General features: G+C 38.8%; 3 protein-coding genes across 6 annotated transcripts in view; 1 reads left to right on the plus strand and 2 right to left on the minus strand.

Moving 5' to 3' along the window:
• The window catches only part of dok6 (docking protein 6), a 62178-nt gene extending 57517 nt beyond the window's left edge, over positions 1–4661 (plus strand). For both annotated transcript variants that reach the window (XM_028005583.1, XM_028005582.1), the window contains one exon: positions 302–4661. In XM_028005583.1, coding sequence (XP_027861384.1) covers positions 302–462 — 161 coding nt within the window. In that variant the 3' untranslated portion in view covers positions 463–4661. The remainder of the gene's footprint in view (positions 1–301) is intronic.
• A 1605-nt stretch (positions 4662–6266) lies between these two features.
• cd226 (CD226 molecule) lies at positions 6267–11074 on the minus strand. The gene is made up of 6 exons (XM_028005338.1): positions 10599–11074; positions 9041–9364; positions 8557–8937; positions 7758–7860; positions 7606–7660; positions 6267–6539 (listed from the first exon to the last, which is right to left on the minus strand). Exons 1-6 carry the CDS (start codon positions 10738–10740, stop codon positions 6513–6515), a joined length of 1032 nt encoding a protein of 343 aa, XP_027861139.1. The 5' UTR covers positions 10741–11074; the 3' UTR covers positions 6267–6512.
• Positions 11075–11186: 112 nt separating this feature from the next.
• Positions 11187–21445, minus strand: part of rttn (rotatin) — a 37275-nt gene continuing 27016 nt past the window's right edge. For 2 of the 3 annotated variants that reach the window (XM_028005336.1, XM_028005335.1), the window contains exons 39-49: positions 20370–20507; positions 19610–19812; positions 19350–19455; positions 18032–18129; positions 17720–17797; positions 17246–17372; positions 14034–14224; positions 13543–13813; positions 12597–12700; positions 12237–12306; positions 11187–11358 (exon numbers count right to left, since the gene is read on the minus strand). In XM_028005336.1, the coding sequence (XP_027861137.1) occupies positions 11279–11358; positions 12237–12306; positions 12597–12700; positions 13543–13813; positions 14034–14224; positions 17246–17372; positions 17720–17797; positions 18032–18129; positions 19350–19455; positions 19610–19812; positions 20370–20507 (1466 nt within the window). In that variant the 3' untranslated portion in view covers positions 11187–11278. The other variant, XM_028005337.1, reaches the window with a different exon arrangement.

Consider the following 21445-nt stretch of genomic DNA (forward strand, 5'->3'; position numbering starts at 1 on the left):
CGGTTAGACAGGAGCAGCCCTTCGCCGTCGAGTATCCATTACTCCCTCTCAGTGCATTTAACCGATATGAACTGCGGAGCAAATTGGTTCAATTAATTAGAATTAAGGTGCAGAGGGAGCAGGCAGGACACGGGCCTAGGAGAATGACGCAGGGAAATGAAGCTGTTTAACTGACAAGCAAATCTAATTTGGACTAAAGCGTCCAACTTATTTCAGTTTTTATTTGTTCAGATAGGAATCTTTCAAAGAATATTCTTCGGTGTGTTCAGCTGAGTTGTTTTTTTTTTCTCCTCCCGAACAGGAGCAGGGCTGTCGAAGACCTTTATTCCCCGGGCACAGACGTTCCCCAGCTTTCTGTCTGACGAGCCCGAGCAGGAGGAGAGGAGTCACCGCCACCAAGAAGAGGCGCCGTCGCCCTCTAGTGGCTGCGAATCCAGTTGCAGCCTCGGACCGCTTCAATGACAGGAAGCAGCTTTAACAGCCTTGGACACTCAAGCCGTCACTGTAGAGAGGATTCAGCAATCTGTATAGTGATACATGTAATATACCTGTAGAAGCTGTAGAAGGATCCCGGAGGATTGTGAAGTGTGGCTGCAGAGATAGCTTCTAAAAGTGCACCAAAAATCCTCTAGCTATGTGTTATTTAAAGTGTTTCTCGTCGCCATTGTTCTGTTTAACTCTGCATGACCTTCTACTTTCAAAACATTTTTATTTTATTTTATTTTATTTTTTTAAGCAAAGCACTTGGAGAGAAGTTAAAGGCACTATTACCCAAATACCTGCTGTAAAACAGCTTTAAGAAACTCTTTTTCTGAAGTTGATGAAATAACATCAGGCGTAACCCGGCAAGGTGCTGCCTCAGCAGCCAGTTCAAGAAAAACTCCACCAGTTTTGACACAAATCCCCCCTCGCCTCCCTACTACTCCCCCATCAGCTTTGTCGCGAGAATGTGAAATCGATCAATGCCTCACACAACAAAACAGCTTGATGTCCATGGCAGCGATGAATCAGCTAAACTTTTCTAATCGGCTTCAACCAGCAAAAAAAAAAGAAAAGAAAAAAAAGTCATTCATAAATGGGTTGGGGCGGACCGTTGTGTCAGAGATGATAAAAAGCGCAGCCCTCCTGCAGGCTCTGCTTTAAGCTGCTGGCGTTACTCACTACAGCAAATTGACTTTAATAGCATCTGAGCCCTTCTGAAGCTCTCTCTGTCAGAAGTTACTGATAAGCTGTTCATTAGCAGAAAGGTGTTAAAAAAAGGTGTCACATGATGGGATGATGGGTTATGCAAATCAGAGATAAAATTCATATTTGGGGTCCATAATAAGCTAAGAGAATGCTTCTTGAGGAGGAAAACATGACATGAGGTATTCAGGGAAAGTTCTTTTTGATGTTTTTGTGTAGGTGTAGGAAATATTTGTGATTCAGCAGAACCGCAAATATGAGCCTTTCCAGGGTTCCAACTGATGGAGCATGGAGTTAGGTTTTATCACTTCCAAGTCCGAAAGGGTATAAAGAAATACATTTAATATGAACATTTTTTTATGTTTCCAGGACCTTTTCATCATTCCATTACCAAAAGCCTTTTATCCTGCATACAAAAATGTAGGTGCAGTAGAAAACTGAACATTGAACATCACCCTGAATTTACCATTCTCTAATGTGAAACGATATGATAGCAGCATCACACCACTGGGATTCCTTAACAATTTTGAATTGCCCTGTTTTAGTCGATCCTATCTATTCCCAATAAAATACATAAAAGTTCGTTGTAGCAATGTGAGAAATTGTGAGCGCTGCTATTCTGGACTATCTTAGACCAAGGTTTTAAACAAATATAATAAAGGTCCAGATCTGACAAGCCATCAAGTCACTTTTTACTAAAATGCAGAATAAGAGCCCCACTTCATATGCTTTTTTTTAACCATGATTTGTAGAACATAAAACCCAGCTAAGCAGATATATTCCTCTCAAATGAGCACTTCGTAATAAAGATAGCAAAAACCTTTTTACTCACTCAATTAACCAACTCCTCTACTAGTGATTACACTGACAGATGCATCATGTCATTCTAACCTTGATCTGACCATCTGCGGTGTCATTGTCCTGCTCTGTTTTGCTCCTATTTCCTGCCTTTCTTGCCATCATTACTGTCAAACAAACTCCTAAAATATTGGTTAAAAAAGTTTAGAGAACATCATTGATCCAAGAATAAAGTGACAGAAAGGCAGGACAGAGACAGAAAGCCTCAATTACGAATCCATCTGTTCCTGCAGCTCCACTGACAGTGCGGCGGTATAAACAATACTTGGTAGGCTTCTGGTGTTTTGGCGGCTTGGATCATTCATTTCAACTTGCACAATATGTATGTCAAACAGAGAATCAGTCAGCCAGACTTTTTTGTGCCCACGGTCTCTGCTAACAAGAGGTCATTGAAGGAGAATCGGTAGGTTAACAAGGCAGCGTTGCACTTTACTAACAAGATACATTTCCAGTGTTTTCAGAAAAAAAATTATTTAATGATTCTAAAAAGTGAGGCTAATGCAAAGTACATTAAATGGGAACTTTCTATTGCAAAAGAAACACCTGGTCTATTTCTATTTTCTTGTTGAATTTAAACACTAAGGGTGTCAAGTAGAGACTAATGTATGTTTCAGTGAAGTCTTTACCTATTGCCGCTAATCTAAACATAGCAACAGCTCTTAATGAGGAGCCCCTTTGTTAGCTACACGGTACTAAAGGGAGTGAAAAATAGTTCAAAGAAAGATACAATCAGTCTGAGTTGTTTACTGGTTTTGCAAACTCCCTAGATGTGGTTTAATGGCCTCTGTGGAGAACGGTTTAGGTTCAATACTAATAGTGTGCATCTTTTGGCTAATTACTAGTGTTAAGAACTGAGACTTTCATATATCCAAACTAACATGTATATGAATGCCCCATACAGATTTTGCTCTGAGATAATAGGCACTAACCGGACTAGGGCTCACAATAGCTTACTTTGATTTATGAAACAAACACAGATTTGTAAAATCAGTTAGCTACTTCATGTAGCGTATAGCTGGGTCTTAAATTTGTATTAAGGGGAAAAAAAATTGCTTGTCACAACTTATTCTCATATTGGTTATCTATCCAGCACAAGGGCTCTAAAGAGGCTCAAAAGGAAGCTAAATATTGCTCTGTATTATGTTCTCATTGCCAAGCTCAGCTGCCTTGTCAGTCCTATAGCTAAAAAACAGACCTGGTATTAATCTCCTCTATATTGCCTAAAACTTTGCTAAGCTATTTTAAAACAGTGAATTTAAGTATTTCATGTGCTAGTAACAGAATGAGCGAGAGAAGGAATGTTAGCAGTGTAGTTAAAATATGGTAATAATACTAAATCATTTTTCTGTTGCATGAATCAAATATATTTTTTAAAAACACACAACTCCACATGACAAAGACCCTAGTGCCTTCAGGTGACTGCAGGTGGTGACAGCCAACCAAAGCAGACACTGGACTCTCTTAAGTTTGCCATTGTTACCTTAGTTTGTGATTTACTTTAAAAACTAAACAACTTTAGAAGATTCTGGAAATATTCTCGACCCAGTGCTAGGCCATGTGACTAGGGTTGCATTTTCTACTTTGCTGTCCACCATCACCAGAACCTTCCACGAGATTAGGCATGGGCTGGTATGAGATTCTCATGATAATCTTAAAGAAAAATATTAATTATCTAGTCACTGTGGAAAAAAAAATGTTTTACCCAAATTAACTGATTGTATTTAAAACAGCAAGGCAACTCTAGCTTAGAACAGTAGTAACCTTAAAGTGAAGGCTGACTTTTACATCTGGACTATAAATTATTTTCTCAACCAGAAATATTTTTAAAAGAATTTAAGCATGAGAAAAAGAAAGAAAAAAACCCCCCCAACATTTCAGCTTCAGTTTAACCAGATGACCTAGCATACAGGAACAGGTCAAAAAACTCCAATCACTCCCAAAGATTTTACTGGCTTCTTAAGAAAAAACAGGAATGGTAGGCTATGGCAAGACATTTTGGACTCTGGTAACTGGCCCATGCCTATATTTAGTACAGAGATTGAAAGTTTTTCTCCTGTTTTGCACAGTTAAGTGGGTAAAAACAAAATGGTTTCCATTGACAATCAAATGTAGGCTGCCAAGCAGTTTTCTTCACATTTGAGTCCTTTTGTTGTTGTCGTGCCACCGCTTCATGCCCACTAATTCACTCCTATACCCAATTAGTTGGAAAGTTACAAGCACATTTTGTCTTAAGATACTTTTTTCTTTATTTTTACAGTTAATTTATTTATGCTTTCACTTTAGGAAGACATTATGTTGAAACGTTGGGTCACAGTAGTGCCCTAGTTGTCTTGTTTTAGTTGCAGTGTGGTGAAATGTATGTGGAATAGTCCCTTTCTGTTTGGGGTTGCACTTACTGAATCGCCTGGATAAAAGCTACAGCTGATTGTGCTCATTTGCCATTTTTTGTTGTTTCCTGTATTCACTTGTTTGCAGAGATGTCGTTATGTTTTGTGTTCTCTAACTTTATATGTTAATAGCACTTTGAATACACTGGTTAGGACTGCAGTTTTCGCAAATGTACATATGTAATGTTTTTGATGAACATAAGGGTAATAAATTGAATGTTCATACCATAAGGGGGTTTGAATTTAGGCATAAATGTACAAACATACTCTAGCCTTTAGAATACCTTTTGGGGAAAGCGGTAAAGTTACAACCAGTGGTGGTTTTTGATATGGACAGTTACCCAGGGTGGTATTAGAAAAGGGAGCCCATACCGAAAAAAAACAACAAAAACTATCTGCTGGTTGTGCCTTGGTCAATTCTTCTATTGCTATTATGGATGGGAAAACATTGGAGAGTTAGTGTCCTATGTGAACTGCTGAAATAGCTTAAATGATCTTATGTGTTCAGTGAAGGACTGTACCGCTTTCTATTTAGCTCCAGAATTGTTATGATTTCTTGTTTTTTGGTGGGGTTTACCTATGGTGCCAAACATGCCAGAGCCACAGCTAAAAATGTGTAATTAAATGTAAAGCAAGTCCTACAAGTGATTTTGCTTTGAACAGAGGAAATGTTCTCACACAATCCAGCCTGCACTCCTTTCCCCAGCCAGAAACATTTACATCTTGATTTATGTGGCCTTTGTATTTCACGTTTCAAGTAGGTGAACAACCCACAGGAGCAAGCGCCCACTACTGTGGTAAATTGGGTCAGTGACACACGTGTGACCTCAACCTCTCTTAAGGCATAAGTCAAAGGCGTCTCAATCCTAGAGGCGAGAACCGAGGAAACTCTGAAAGCAAAGACGTCTTAAACAACCAACAGGAAATACGGTGAGCGTGTCTTTGAATATGAAGGTTTGCTGTTTCTAAAATGTTCTTCTTTCGAGCACCAAGATGAATTCATTATATGTTAATTGGGAAATCAACATATAATGAGCAAGCTGTAGTTTTTTTTCCCTTTTCTTTTTTTGGTGTAAATCCAAATAATGTTCTCCAAAACGAGTAACCTGTCCTGACAACTAGATTATTCTGAGTGTCGCTGTAGTTGCAGCTATTAAGAAAAACAGATTGGGGGAAACATCTGAGGAAAGAGCTGGATGCAACCTGACATGACATCATCTAATTGTTTAACATTGAACCTATTTAACTTTGGTTTAGACACAAGCTGCAGCTTTCAAGCTTATAGTTTTTCCATATGACTCACGACAAATGTCATGAGTCATATGGAAACTTTCATGTGGCTTTTGTCACAAGACAAGTACAGACAGAGTGATCTTACCAAGAACAGGGGCTAGCGACCTCCGCAATCTAAACAGTCTTTCTCCTGTTTCTGCTAAATAAAACTTATTTAGAGCCACAAAATCTACCTGACCCTTATAAGTCATATTTACATTATCATTTTGTCAGGGCTCCTATACATTTTTTTTATCAACGCTTTTTAAAACACTCATTTTAATAAAAAAAAAAAGTGAACTAAAGGAGCTTTACACAATTTTTTTTAACAAATAGAAAATGAAGCACATGTCATTTGCTCCATTTGATTAAAAATAATCAACATGACTAAAAAGGAGAAAGAGATCCCATACCACATGAAGTAGTTCTTTCAAGTTTCCAAAAGACGGTGGTTTATGGTTAACGCTTCATTTTTAATTCTTCTAGACGCTGCATATTTTTTTAGCGTAGTGGGTTTATTTCTTTTCACACACTCCCATACCATAAGGCAGAGAAACATAGACATGGTATTATTTCTGTCATAAGGAGTCTTTATCAGTCATAACTATCAGTTTCAATACAGCTGGTTGAACACAGAGAATCTCAAGTATCATCAAATGTGCATTTACGGTTTCTTCAGAAAACATCACAAAGGGAAAACGAAAGCAACAACAACAACAAAAAAACAAAGAAACACATGAACCCAAAACTGTAATGTCCCTTTATGTTCCACATTTGTCTTGCTTCCTAGCAGAATAACACGCTTATCCATTACTGCCTCTGCCACCTCCTCCATTTCTATGGAGATAAATGAATTAAATTACACAAACAGCACAGAGTTTAATTTTACAGCAGCTGCCATACACCGCAAATATTGATTTACAAAAGCAAACTCAGAAAAAAAAGAAAAAGAAATAAATACAAAGGGGAAATAACATTCAACAGTTGATCTTTTTTTTTACATTTTATACACCAAAGGAGGGGGTAAAAAAAACCAAAAAAAAAAACGGATATTCATCAAAAAGCAGTCAGAGGGGGGTAAAAGGAGATATAAACTGCAGCCCAGGATTTGCTAATTAGAGTTCAGCTTTCACACTGAGGGCGTGCTGTAACTAGAATGCAGTCAGAGAGCCTGTTGGGGAAGGGGAAAGAAGCAGTCTCAAGTGACGGTACATTGCTGAGCGACTGCTTTTCTTCTCCGTTAGATGATTAGACACTATTGTCAAGCTTTGAATGGAAACCAGGAGGGATGAAAGTGAAAAGAGGGCAATTACACAGGCTTTTGTCAATCGTTTTACTTGGAGGGGGTTAGTGAAGAGAAAAGAATGATTATACAGGCTTTTGTCTTTCTCCTCTGTGTGATGGTTACTGTCAAATATTGTTTTGCCGAAAAAGCAAACATCCGCTCAACAATAATTAACGTATTAACGAAAACGTATTTCTCTATTTGTGCAGGCCTTAAAGGGGGTTGAATACGAACAACACACTTTCATATTTTTGGTGAATCACATAATCCCAGTGGAATATATTGAGTTTTGTGATTTTACTGCGGCAACATGTAAAAGTGAAGAGCATGATTTTTGAAAGTCCTGCAGATGTCAAAACAACAAAATTCATTGGCTAACGGATGATTGTGTTATTTATTTTAAATCTGAATGCTTTTGACACCAGCTCTCTTCCAGATTCTTCAGACTGCACAGCTGAGTTAAGCTCTCTGTATCAGATGGGATGTGTTGCTTTATCGTTAGTTGTAAAGTGGAACAGCCTTGTAGTTAAGCGCGTGTCTTATAAGGAGGTGAGGGAGAGCTTTGAAGGAGTCGAGTGTAAAGACAAGAGTTGATACAATGAACAAACTAACGCCTACCTGTCTCTGAGTGGGGTGCAGTTTAACTCGGTACTCCTCTCGCCGCTTTTTTTTCCTGTGATGATTGTCACACAAACCGGTCCACTTATGAGCCAAAAGAATGAAACGCACACAAATTTAAAACAAGAATATATCGCCTTAACTGACAATACCTTAGCCTCAGGGCAAGTATGAGGAAGAAAATGAATAGAACAAGTACAGCAGCACCAGCGCCGATGTAAACATACAGCATGTACAGGGACAGACTGAATCCACCTGGTTGAAAAAGAGAAATAATTTAATATGAAATATCTGCAGGCCCATTCAATAAATTAGAGTATTATTGAAAGGTCCATTTATTTCATGGACTTTATCACTAATTGAAACATATAGTGATTAATTACACACAGATGGATGCTTTAAATAATTTATTTCTGTTAATTATGATAAATTTCAACTTACAGCTAACAAAAATATCTAAAACTTGAATATTATATCAAACTAATAAAAATAGATCATTCAACAATGTGCCTAAATGAAAAGTGTGTAAAGGTTGTCAATTTTCAAAAGGTACTTTTAATCTAACAAATGAGCTTCATTGGACTGCATATTCTAATTTACTGAACATGACTGTAGAAAAGACGAGGCAAACCACCTAAAATTCAAATACATGGATTCTTCTGTTTGTAATGACAGATTTTTATGTTTCTTATGACATCTGAATTTATGTCATTACCCAGATAAATTGAACCATACCAGACCAGCATGTAATACCATGTTACAGCTGCTCTAAGCATGAGTTGATACAATGAAAAAGATTCTGTGGTTTTCACACCTCTAAACGTGTCATAAGCCTTTCTCTTTTTTTCTATGTGTGCTGCAGCATACTTGTGCAAATGGCAATAAGCATGGGAAATGATACAGCGTCTGTTTGAGTGGCTGATTTCACATCCGGTGTGTTGCTTAGTGTACCTGGAGGAGCTGTTCTGAGTAGCACAACGGTGGTCTGCACCCCCACGTCCGTGTTAAAGGTGCAGCGATATAAACCATCGTCTCCCGATGCAACGTCAGTCAGGTGCAGACTGAGATCCAGGTTGTCGGCGCAGTTCACCCTGCCCCTTTCGCTGTAGTCCTCGCCCACCAGACCCCCTTCCACCTTCTTACAGATGCCAATGATGACCCACGGATGGCCGTGCAGCATCTTCTCCAGGATGACCTGGTAGATGGTACCATTGTGAGGGTGCTTGCAGCTGATGGTCAGGTTGCTGCTCTCCTTGGCCACCACCTCTGAGTCTACTATGACTTCCTCTGGGGGAAGGGGCTCTGTGCTGTTGTTATCTTCTGGTGGCTCATCTGCAGAATGAAAGAAAATACATCTCAGAATAAAAACATTAAAAGACGACCCATGTTTCTTTTGGGGTAGAGGCAGATCGGTCTTAGAAAACATGGAGTTTACCTAAATCCTCCACCTGAAAGTCCTTAGTCCAGGGTCCCTGAGGGAACGTCTGGACAGAGCAGTGATAGAGCCCGATATCCTGATGTGTGACGTTCTTCAAGGCAATGCTTCCATCCATAGGCATCGCCCTCAGGAACTCTATTCTCTCCCGGTAGGTGTAATGGACGGAGACTCCGTACTCAGGCGAGAACACAGCAATGGGGTTCTTGTCTGGCGCTTTGGTCCAGGACACCATGCTGAGCTGGCCGTCCCAGGGACACACGCAGGCCAGCACCATCCCTTCCTCCAGCCGTACCGTTTCAACGTCTGTCTGCTGGACAGCAACTAGACAAGAATTTCACTGTTCATATTCTGATTTTGACACAATGTGGTTCAGATTTAAGCACTCAGGGCCAAAGGCAAACAAAGTAGAGAGACAGAAAAAACTTGGTTTGTTCGATCTCCATGACAAATGTTTCTATGATACAGTACACCGTTTATTAAATACTTCACAAAATTTCAAGGCAGCTCAAATTCATAAACATTTCTCTCCCATGTTTTTCTTGGACGCAAGTCACTTATTTTCCATCATACTAGCTTCCAAGAGTATCTATTTTATTATGGTTACAGAAAAGCTTGAACCCGACTGCTGCCATTTCATAGAAAACTCTGCAGTTGGTGGCAACTCAATTAGTTGTCCCCTGCTTAGGTTCTAGCACCTGCTGGATTTCCTTGGGCACTCTGAAGTTTTTCTCAAAACTCTCCCTCCAATAAGCTGTTGATTTAGTTCAATCTTACAAGCTGCAAACTTCTTGCCTGTTAAGCTCTTTTGATTCCCAGGGCTGATGCCGACATTGATTTTCTGAAAAGGAAAGCGGTGTTGTCAAAGAAATGACACCTACCATCACGTCTCTCTTCTGAAGCAACCATTCAACTCTTCTATATTAATCAGAACAACAGTGATTGCTTTTTGATCATTAAAAATTGTCCTAAAAGATAATTTTGGGCTAAAAGTCAGTAAAAAAATATTCACATTCTTACAGTTATTGTAATTGATCTGATCAGTTTTCAAAGCACTCTAGACTCAATGGTAACAAGCAAAAGGTGAAGCAATCAGTTTTTTCACAAAAGAAATTGTCCAGTCTGTAAAAAGGAAACTGTGAATATATATATATATATATATATTTAACAAGGTGCATAACAATTTGCGTTGTTAGATTGGAAAGAAAACGAGCCAAACTGAACAACTACCTATGTGTGCTCATCATAAAGCTTCAGTATTCAAATAAAACATCTAACAGTCTTAATGAGAAAATATCTCATCACGTGAGTTCAGCATGTTTTAATTCAATAAAAGTAGAACAAAATTAACCATTGTTTTATTTTTCCGAATCTAGTTTCTAAATTCATAAAACTACATCATATGTTGAATAAAAACTGTTATTTTTACTAAACAAAACACCATTGAGAAAGTCACAATCAAGTTTTACATGAATTTACCTCATAACAAATATAAACAAAAAATATATAACCTGATCACATTGACAAATTTGTAGACATAAAGCAAAAATATTCCTACCTTTAAGAAAAGGGAGAAAGAGGAGTACCATGAAGTACCAGTAGTCCTTTTGTACAGCTTCCATCTTGCCCCACCAAGGAAGAATGAAAGCTGCATTGATGAGACGAGTGCACAGGCGCCCGAGCTGCACTTCCTGCTCCATCTCTGGCTACAGAGAAGCACTTCAGCTACAGGGCCACAATTCATGGTGTCCCACTGCTGGCACGCTCAACACAGAGAGGCTCTTTATCACTGGGGCTGGGGATGGATGGCAAACTTACGACATCATTCTGCATGTTGGGGTTTATAATGAAGTTTTCCCCACATGGAATTCAACACTGAAAACTGGTTTTCATAAAACCAGTGCATTTTATGCATTCAAAAATGATAGAATTGCCACGAATAGATGAGTAACATTCAGTAATAATAAATGTGATCGTTTCCTCTAAATGTAGGGTTTCGCCATTTGAAAATGTTTCTACGTTGTGGCTTTTCACAAAAACAATTGTGTTTCGGTGTGAACCAGCTGCCAAACACCACTGTCGCCACAGTAACGAGTGCAAAGCCACACGCCAGCTAAGTTCTGATAAATGAGATCTGGCAAGGACGAAAGGTTGACATCACTTTAATATGCAAATGACATATTTCATAGATAAACAAAACATGATACAAAACTACACAATTAAAATAATCAATTACATTCAACTTTTTAGCAGCTGGGAAAGTTGATCCAGGCACTTCTGCAGGTAGGAGTTCAAAGGTTCCTGCTTCTTCTCTGCATCTACAGAACAGAATAACAAAAAAAACGATTAAAAACAAAATAAAACGTTAGTTGTTTTGATGAATGCATCTTTAGGTAATCAGATTTTCTCAAGAGTAGTGCTAAGCAACAGCAGAAAAAACAACAAAAAAAACCCACACAAGCGGTTACTTGATTTTTATTTTAAAGTACAATTTAAATGAAAATTGAGACATTTTTCTTTCTAGTAGAGGAAAAATAAATTAGCAGAAATTTAAATTAGGCTTTTGTTTCATACTCAGAGGAGAGAATGAGACAATTTGATGTTTTTTTCCTGACATTTTTCCTCAGCTTACACTAATAAAATGTAAGTTTTATCCTGTGAAATCACTACCCAGGTGAAGGTGAGTTTTTGACATTGAACTCTATGCAATTACAAAAAAAAAAAAAGAAACATTTCTTTAACTACTCATCCTCTCCCAAATCATCACAATTTTACATAGGTCCTCATTCTGTATGTTTTACTTCTTATTTATTTGTGTTGCAGTGAATAGGTTTTAAGGAGGAAACAGCACCTCCAACAGTCACATTAAAGGATGGTCACACGCCGCCTATTAATATGACAAAAAATTTTATTTTTGTTTTGTTTGTTCTCAGTCGATAAATGCTTTTGCTTTAAAATTGAAAAGGGAATCAAGCCAAATTTTAATATATATTCCTCCATGTTTCATTAAAAAAAGGCTTTCATTTCAATCTCATACTATTTATTTCAAAAAGAAAATTAATAGAGTACATGTTTTTTTCCTTTTCACTAATGGCTTCTGATGGGAATACCCGATTTTCTAACCATAGGTACACTGTTTAAAAATCTGGTGTGTGGAAGTCACATTATTTGCTTATCAAAATGAAAACATGCATGCCTTTCTTGGAGACGGTCAGTGCCTCCTTGATTTTTAATCGAACAGATGGACATTTCAGTGCAGTCTTCGCCTGTTAAGAGAAAAAATAAACTGATTCAGAAAGATAACTTCTGCTTATAATGCTTTGAGGAAGTGGGTGTATGCAAATGAGAGGACATAATAGCTGTTAAGAAGGCTTTTCAGGTTGTCATGAAAGCATAAAATTAAATATGAAAACAAAAAGATAAATTAGGACTTTACTGGAGAGGATATAAGCAAAGAGAATAGACCACCTCAGAGCATTAGCATTGCTCTGAGGTGCAATACTCACCTCAGAGCAATACAGAGGTGAATATAGCGAGTGTGTGTTAGTGTGTGTACCCTCTGATTGTTGTGGAGCAAAGCCCAGAGTGCAGACGCTCCGATACAGCAGGTTTCCAGCTCTTTACTTTCCAAACACCATAACAAAACTTTCATGGCTTTATCTGGAACACAAACATGTAGATAATCGGTAATCTTCATAATATCATGAACTCATACTGTATAAATGACTGTTTTAATCATGATACTGTTTAAATAGACGCAAAAAAAGAGAAAAAGTTAGATGCTGGGATACAGACAACAACAATTCAAATGATGTGATCATAAATATGATCTCAGTCTCACTAAAAAACCACAGCTGACACAGGAAATGCCAAATCTTCCACAGGAAACAAAAAATGTGGTAACACAACATTTTCCACGCAGCTGATCCTTCAACTACCCCCTGCAGTGAACTTTGTGTGGGACACATCTGCCCACCTGCACAAGCTTTTTCAGTCTCAGCAGCTTCCTCCGCTTTCATTTTCTCTCAGCCTTTGGTTATTTCATCTTCATACAACTGAAACTGCAGCAAAACACTGCTAAAGTTAGAATTACCTGGTCTGACTTTGCTACCCCAAACTGTTATGCATTTCATTTTTGTCACACGTTGTATACATTATTTTGAAAATAACAGATTGAATTCTATATGCTATAAAATTAATTTGGTATTTGGTTCTTCCCTAGAGCTCTGAACATAATTTAGCTGTGACTAATTGATTAATTACTTCACTCTCGCTGCAGTCATAGGTTTCATATGACAAGACAAAATGTGGAAATGTGTAAGGGGTCTGAGCTGTAAATTCAGGTAATGTCCTTAATTCCTAGACATACAGCTGAATAAGGGAATGAGCAAACTGAATGGCGTTCATGAAAAGCACACTAAAAAGATGACCTTAACAATCACCAAAGTGCTTTTTAAACTTCTATGTAATAGTTAAATCTCAACCTGTCTTCTGCTCCATACCATTAGTCATGACATGTGATTTGATGGCGGGGCTGAAGCAGAGGTTGTGAAGGGTGAGCAGTGCGTGTGGTCGATGCGGTGCCAGTTCAGCCAGTAGTTCCAGAACTCCGGACACTTTCAGAATATTCTGCTGCCCGTCCTCTGTGGCGGACAGGCTGACTAGGAATCTCAGCCACAGGCTCAGGAGGTTCCCACCACCACCGACCGATGAGGCCTTAGCACCAGCCACCTTAGGGACAGGCACCAACAGGAGGGCTTGAAGGAAATTATTCTGAGAATCACAAGAAATGATCACAAAAGAGACAGATTACAGCATAGCATTATGGATCACCTCATTAAATACTATCTTCAGAAATTATATTCTACCAAGTAAGGAAAACAGCTGTAATTTAAACACATGTTGCAGTTTGTACAACTTTACATCTAAAAAGGAAAAACTATAACTCATGTAATCTTTTGGATTTGCTACTTTTGTTTTAATAATGTTGTACCTTCTGCAGGATGCACCTACAGTCTCGTGACACAACCAGGTTAGTCAGGAGAGAGAAGGATAGATTCTGGATGGGGCTGTTGTCTGGGGCAAGAGAGCTCAGCTTCATGACTGAGTGCATCAGAGAGGCATTGGAGGAGCCCTTAGATCCTGGCACCCCACTGGGGCTGCTAACACAGAGGGAACTGCATGCTGGGAACAGAGAAACAATGGTTTTATCATAAATGGGAAAAAAAAGATACACTTAGCCAACTATGCATCTCATAACCATAAAACATAGCATTTAAAAGACTTCTTCTGTCTTCATAAACTGTAAATCATCAAGTCAGAGCTTCCATGCTTAAAGAGCATTCCAACATTTTAAGTGCCGCATCTCTTCGGAAATGAATCACACTGTACAAGTCTTTATGGGTAAACTGGCTTACTACAAATCGGATCACGACTTTAAGGATTTTACATTTCCTTAATTGACTTTTTTTGTGTCATTTTGTTTTATGTCAATCTGTCGCAATCTTATCTAAAAAAAAAAATAAAATAAAGACAGAGTTCTTGAAAATATAACAGACCACTCAGGCCAATTAACATTCTGAATTGCAATTTCTTGCCAGCAACAGGCTTTTGAGTGTAATTTAAAGTTACCGCTGATAACAACCACACAGCTCGTCCCTTGAAAGAATAGTTAAGTGCAACAATGAAACATTAGTGGAGCCGCTCAGCTCTGCTGAAGTTCTTGGCAGCCTGCCGAACCAGCGGAAGCAGAAATGTGGAATGGCCACCTAAACATGACAGCATAGCAAACTGACATTTTTAAAAATAGTATCAACATAAATCAGCAAAATGATGTTGAGAAAATACAGAATTTGTTAATTTATTTAATTGCAGAAATGTAACAGAAGCTCTTTATAAGAGAGCTTTAAAACATTTGTGGCAATTTTCATTTGCTAATTTTGGTTCACCTTGAAATGACTGCCTCATTATGGCAACTGTGGTGTTCTGACTCTTGGTGGGAGGCAAATTATTTTGCTTAGCAGCCTCAGGCTGTAGATGATATTTATTATGCAGAAGCATCCGGAATGCAAATTCCAAAAGGCATCAAGGAAGTAAAAGATAACTGAAAAGAAAAAATCACTCATGACATTCTGACACTAGTGGATGTTGTTCAATTGACAACATCACAACTTGTTGGTTACACTAATCCTAGAATGGTCCCTCAAACGCGACTGTTAGCCTCAGGTTATGATTATGCCTGTCAGGAAGCCATCATGATATTGGTGAGGGTTAACATGGGATCTTTCTGATAAGATCTTAAGCATCCCAAGTGCTGCTTTAAATCTAATCAAGTACTCTGCAATACAAGGAATGTCTCATCTCAAACAAGAGCAGAAAAAAAAATGCAGTTATTTATTGCGTTCCTTGCGGCTGTGAGAGCAGGTTTTGAGGGTACTACCAAAATATCTCCTGAAAATAAGCAGGGAGGGAACAGATAAAAAGACAACAGTTCCACTTAAACTAGCAACGCTAACAAAGTTTCGGATGAAGGCGGTAGACAGGAGATGAAAGAGCGAATAGAAACGTAGGCGTCTCAGGAGACTCGGTGGTTGCCTCAGGGTGGATGGTGTAATACTAAGCCAGGCTGCGTGAAGCCCAAATTCAACCTGCTGTTCGGTTAACCTTTAGGGAAACACTGTGCCTGACTTCACTGATTTCTGCAGCTTCCCAGCTTGAGCTGAAGTGGGTGTGGTGAGAGGGAGGGAGGGGGGGGGGGTCTGAAGAAAAAGTCAGTTTAGATCCGAGTGTGTGCACACGTCCACTGAAGAACTGCTGCCAATCACGTTTAGAGTTACTTACGCAAACCTGTCAAAACGTATGAACTCCGGTTATCACAAATTACTATTAGTGAAGCAAGAGAAATTTCCGTTACTCACAGATGAAACAACTGCAGCGTCTTGTAAAAGCTTTCAGGACATAATTGCAAAGTGAAATGAATATATTACAAAAATAGGTAAGAATTTTTTACAGCTTACAAATCTGAAAAGCGTGGTTTATATCTGTATCTCCTTAGGAAACACCATTCCTTGTAATTCCAGTTGAAGGTCTTTTGGGATTAAGCTAATCTAGCTTGGTACATCTATAACAGATGTAAGATATAAGTCTTGTTGTATTTTCCAATATAGTTCTGGTACCATGATTATGAAAAATCTATTCTCAAGACTTTCCACAGAAACTTAAATTGGATATAGGTTTGGACTTTACACACCAGTATATAGTTTACACAAAAACAGGTTTTCTTTCAGGTTTGGTCTGCATCTAGCTCCATCTGTCTTTCCAACAATCTAACCAGCTTCACAGTCTTTGCTGGTGAAAAGAACTCCCACAGGATAATGCTTCCACCCCCATGTTTCACTGTGCAGATGGAGTGATGTTAGCTTTTCACCAGTTATATTGTTTCCCTTTTTGGCCAAAAAGTGAAGTTGTGGTCTTCACAACGTCTGGTTCTGGTTGTGGTAAGCACAACCAGAACACTTCTTCCCATCTGTTTGTTGTGTCCACTACATGACTATTGAAAAACTGCGGATCGGACTCCTCATGGGTTGGGCTGCCTTCTTACATTTATACTTACAAAAAATCGTTTATATTTTCTTCTGATTCACAATTAATCTGCTATATAAATTCGACAACCATGTATGAAAATTTGTAGGTGTAACATGATAAAATGCGACAAGAGCTTAACTGAAATGAATACTTTTATAAGAAACTTTATATCAATAACACATAACTGAATCCACACAGAGATCAAGTGACGCATGAGTGATTATTTCCCAGCTTGTTTTTCTCTTGAAATTTGTTCTTCTGAACTGTAGTTTTTTATTTTTTCCTAAATCAGCTGGTTGGCAAGAACAAACAGAAACATCTCAGACATGGCAGAGATGTTCTCTTGTTTTCCACATCATGTCCCACTGGTCTGAAACTGCAGTGAGACTGACAAGCAGCCTGATCGATTCTGACACGGTGCCCATTGTTACCGGCAAGCAAACCACGCATTGCTCTTATACAGTGAAACACAATGTGGTCATTGCAAAGGACAATGGGACTTTTAATGCAAAGTGTGTATGACTCAGTGAGATTGCTAATCGCAGAAGGAGGCGGCGTAACAGGCGCAGAGCCAGCACAAACACTCAGAGAGACGCAACATGCGCAACATCTTGTTCCCACCTGGCTGGCTGTCGGCTGTGTACACACACAGGAGCTCCAGAACCGCTTCCATTGTGGGGTCGTCCAGTAAGAGCCAAGGCCACAGAGCGTAGAGTCTCAGAGCTAAACGGGCATCCATAGCAACCACCTATACACATAAATAGATTAGATTGATGTACTTGTAAAGAGAAAAAGCTTTAAGTTAGGTATTTGCAGAGTGAAAGAGGCACATTTGTGACGAACCGATGTTGACAAAGATACCTGTAATCAGCCTAAAATGGCTCAATATCTTCTAAATGTAAAGGACAAGGAATAAAAAAAAACCAGCTCATTTCCTCTAAAAGTAAAAAAAAACAGAGAAATAAAGGAGCTCAACGAGTGAAAATGTTGGCAGCATCTTGCACATTTGGATCTCATTTGGAGGCACCTGTACTGTGAGGGTCCATTAAAAACCAATTAACTGTGGGGAATTTAATAGCAGCCATAGAAACTCACTTTGCATTCATCGTTGCAATAAAGAGCGCTCCGCAGGATCCCTGCAGTCAGCTTGACTTCTTTTAAATGGCCCCCTTCCTGAAAATATGAGAACAAACAAAAAAAGCAACATGTTTAATTGTTCTGGATTCAAAACAGCCTTTCCTGGCTGCAATAAACACTTGGAAAAAATAATAAGAGAACACCTGGGATTGTACAATATGTATTCAAAGCATTTCTTCTAAAAACACTTTGATGTAGCCTCAGTTTGTTATTTAACCCAACTGAGGGAAATGTGCTGAGATGGGAAGTTTCCCGTCGGCCTGTGCTCACCTTTTTGCGGGTAGAAGCCTTGCTGGGTCGGATGGACTCCAGGTGGAGGTGGGAATGAGTCTGCTTCAGCTGCTCCACACAGCTGTCAATTAAGCCGGCTGAAACACAAGACAGCAGGAGCATCAAAGTAGCTAAAAACAACAAGTATTTGTCTCCCTCAAAATTCTTTCTTTTTTTTTTTTTTTACTTTTTTTTGTCGCATTCAAACATTTCAAAATAATACAATGTTTTTCTTCAACCAAGCAATTTAAAAGTGATTTCATTTAGAATAAAAATATTAACCATGTTAGTTGCAACCTATCCAAACAACAGCAGTTTAGGGAAAAAGTTATTTTTCCCTAAACTGAATAATTGGTCATGCTACCCTTGGCCACAACAACTGCCATCAGGTATTTGCAATAACTGCAAATATATTGATATAATGAAAATAAAACTATCCAAAAAAACAAAAAACAAAAAAAATAAAACCATCTTTTTATTTTTGTGGAGGAATTTTGCATCAGTCTTTTTTTGTAGAACTATTCCAACATATGAAGCCTGTTGAGGTAATTAGGCGGCTTGTCGGTCAGATTTAAGTTCAGACTTTTGACTAGGCTACCATAATGCTTCAGATTGTTTTTTTTTAATTTTTATCCAATCAGATTGTTTTTTGTTTTTTTTATCCAATCAGAGGTAGAATGTGGAAGCTAACTTTTGCATTTACTCAGATAATTCTCATTCTGTAACACGAACATTTGAGTGTGAAAGAAGAAACGTGCAGAGGCAAATCGTTTCTTCAGTGTATATGTGCACAAATATAAGAAAAGCATGCAATATGTAATAGTACTGGTAAATGTTGCAATAACAGCATGACTTGCAATAAACGCAATAATATCTTTTTACTTCGATTTTATTCCAGACTTTAGAAAATGAAGTCTATCCAGCTACTGGGAAAAAAAACCTAAAAATCTTTGTTTCCATCTTACTAATTTGACAACCTTACCACTTTCTTCAATCCCTAAAAATATTTATGCTGCTACAAACCAAAAGTGCCACATAATATATTACAGGCAGCCTAAATGGTTGGTACCTAAATTATTTGCATAATTTATTGCCTTATTGTTGTTCAGGCAGTTCTTTGCAATATGCATACACTAATACTGCAATAAGACAAAATTGGTGGTACATTTTGCAGCTAAAACACATTTTCACAAACACAAACAGCCAGAGAGCTGTCTGGAGTTTAATTTAGAAAGACGTGCCACAGGCTGCTGCACAGTTTATTTGTGTGGTTTTAGAATCAGTCACACAGTTGTCAGCTGAGTTTTTGGGGAATTACCAGTGGCTGCGTGGTTTTGAGCTGTGGGACTGCAGGCCAGAAGTGTCATCAGAGCTCTGGCTGTGAGCTTCTTTAAAGGGTCCTGAAAGGTCCTTTTCTCAAAGCTCTGAGAACAACAACAATCAGGTTAGCGTTACTGTACACTCAAACACCTTTCTTGAAGTCTAAAATTCTGGCCACAAACACACAGGCAATCCTGGGATTAACAGCACCTCCGATAACTGAGCAAACTATCACATGACTGCAACATTCGCACCTACCTGCAATAACAGTTCACACAGCTCACTGGCAGAGGGACCATTTAGGATATCTGACAGTGTGCTGCTGTGCTTGGATGTGGAGCTTTGGAGTTCTGTGCCGCAGAGCCTCGTCTCCTCTGTGAAAACTGTGGAGAGGAACTGCAGAGCTGCTGTGTGGAGCAGCAAATCTGCCTTTTTCTCATCCAGACACTGGGATAGTGTTCCTGCAGACAAAAATTTAAAAATCGCTGACTGTAATGAATGACAAATGCTTTCTGAGTCCCAGTACAATGACAACAACAACAAAAAAAGGCAAATCAAAACTTTAAAACCAGTGACAGCTGGATATTTGAATGTGACTGACGCAGCGTGCGCAAACTAATCATCTAAATTTGTCTGAACGCCCAGATGTCATAAACATCCTTGCTGACAAAAACACACATGAGCACAAAGGCCCAGCATTCATCTTTTACTGGACTCATTAAACGTCCTTGCTGCGTCATTAATCTGGGAGGAAGATATGAGTAGGAGGGGTAGAGGTGGTTTAATTATCCTACCCTCGCATCTGTTACAGAAAGTTTATACAACAGTAAGGATGCAGCTAGCATGCTTAACATTTTTATTCTTTTATTTGTTTGCCAAGATGAAGATGTAAATTTCACTAAAGAGACAGAAACTTGAGAGGCGATCCATAACATGATCACACAAATAATTTCGCCCTCTAAACCAGCAAAATTATGTTCATCACTTAAACTCCCTCTCAGAGAGGGTATCCATATACCTGCGAATGTCCGCCAGCATCTGCCCAGCGCGGCAGAGACAGATGGGTGAGCTACCGAGCCGCCTCTCCTCACCACAGTAGCCAGAAGCGTAAACACGTCTGTCCAGCACGCGCAAACCGCGTCCCACGTACCTGCGTCTGAGGAGGGGAAGGAGTGACTCACAAATTTTATGACAGTGGACAACCACAAAGAGGTAAGAGCTACTGTTAAGCTGCAGAGTGAGCTGAGAAAATGGCTAAACAGAACACGACTGATCTGTATAGGTCATCTGTAAGGGAGCGTGTAGAGCATCATGAAAGAGTTCACACCGGTTTAGCCTCTCCACATTTTGCAATGCTACAACCACAAACATCAATGCGTTCAACTGAGATGTTATGTGGCAGCCAAACACAGTAAGACGTGTTCATGCATTTATTTTTAGTGGCATTGATTACTGCACCAGAATCAAGTGCCTGAGTGTCTGAACCAGAATGCTGCTGGTCGTGTTCTCACTAAAACCAGGAAGACAGAGCACATCACCCAAGTTCTTAAGTCCATAGGTTTTAAAATAAAATAGTTTTTTTAGCTTATGAATCACTGAATGGATTAGTACCCCAATACATTTAAAATCTGTTGTTGTTGTATCAAATTTCCAGGCCACTAAGGTCTTCAGGTAACAGTCTACTATCCATCCCCAGAATCAAACACAGAGAAGCATAATTCAGCTTCTATGATCCTCAAATCTTGAACAAACTTCCAGAAAACTCCAAAGCAGCCAAAAACCTTGAGTTCCTTTAAATCGAGACTATAAATCTGGCATGGTTTAGATCAAAGGATATTTATGTGTTAGAATAGCCAAAATTTCAGAGCCAAGTCTGAACAGACTGAGAGCACTGTCTTGAAAATATATGTTTACAGATACTCCCCCATTCCAACCTAGCAGAGCTTTTTGTATTCTCCAATGAAGTACAGTTAAAAAATTCAGGGTATAGATGTGCAATGCTGCCAGCTGCATACCCAGAAACACTTGTGGTTCTTTAAAATTCACCACGGGGAGGCAGGATTTGACATTAAATTCACATTTTATTTGTGAAAA

The sequence above is a fragment of the Xiphophorus couchianus genome, chromosome 21, assembly GCF_001444195.1.
Source record: "Xiphophorus couchianus chromosome 21, X_couchianus-1.0, whole genome shotgun sequence".
In the NCBI taxonomy this organism is placed as follows: Eukaryota; Metazoa; Chordata; class Actinopteri; order Cyprinodontiformes; family Poeciliidae; genus Xiphophorus; species Xiphophorus couchianus.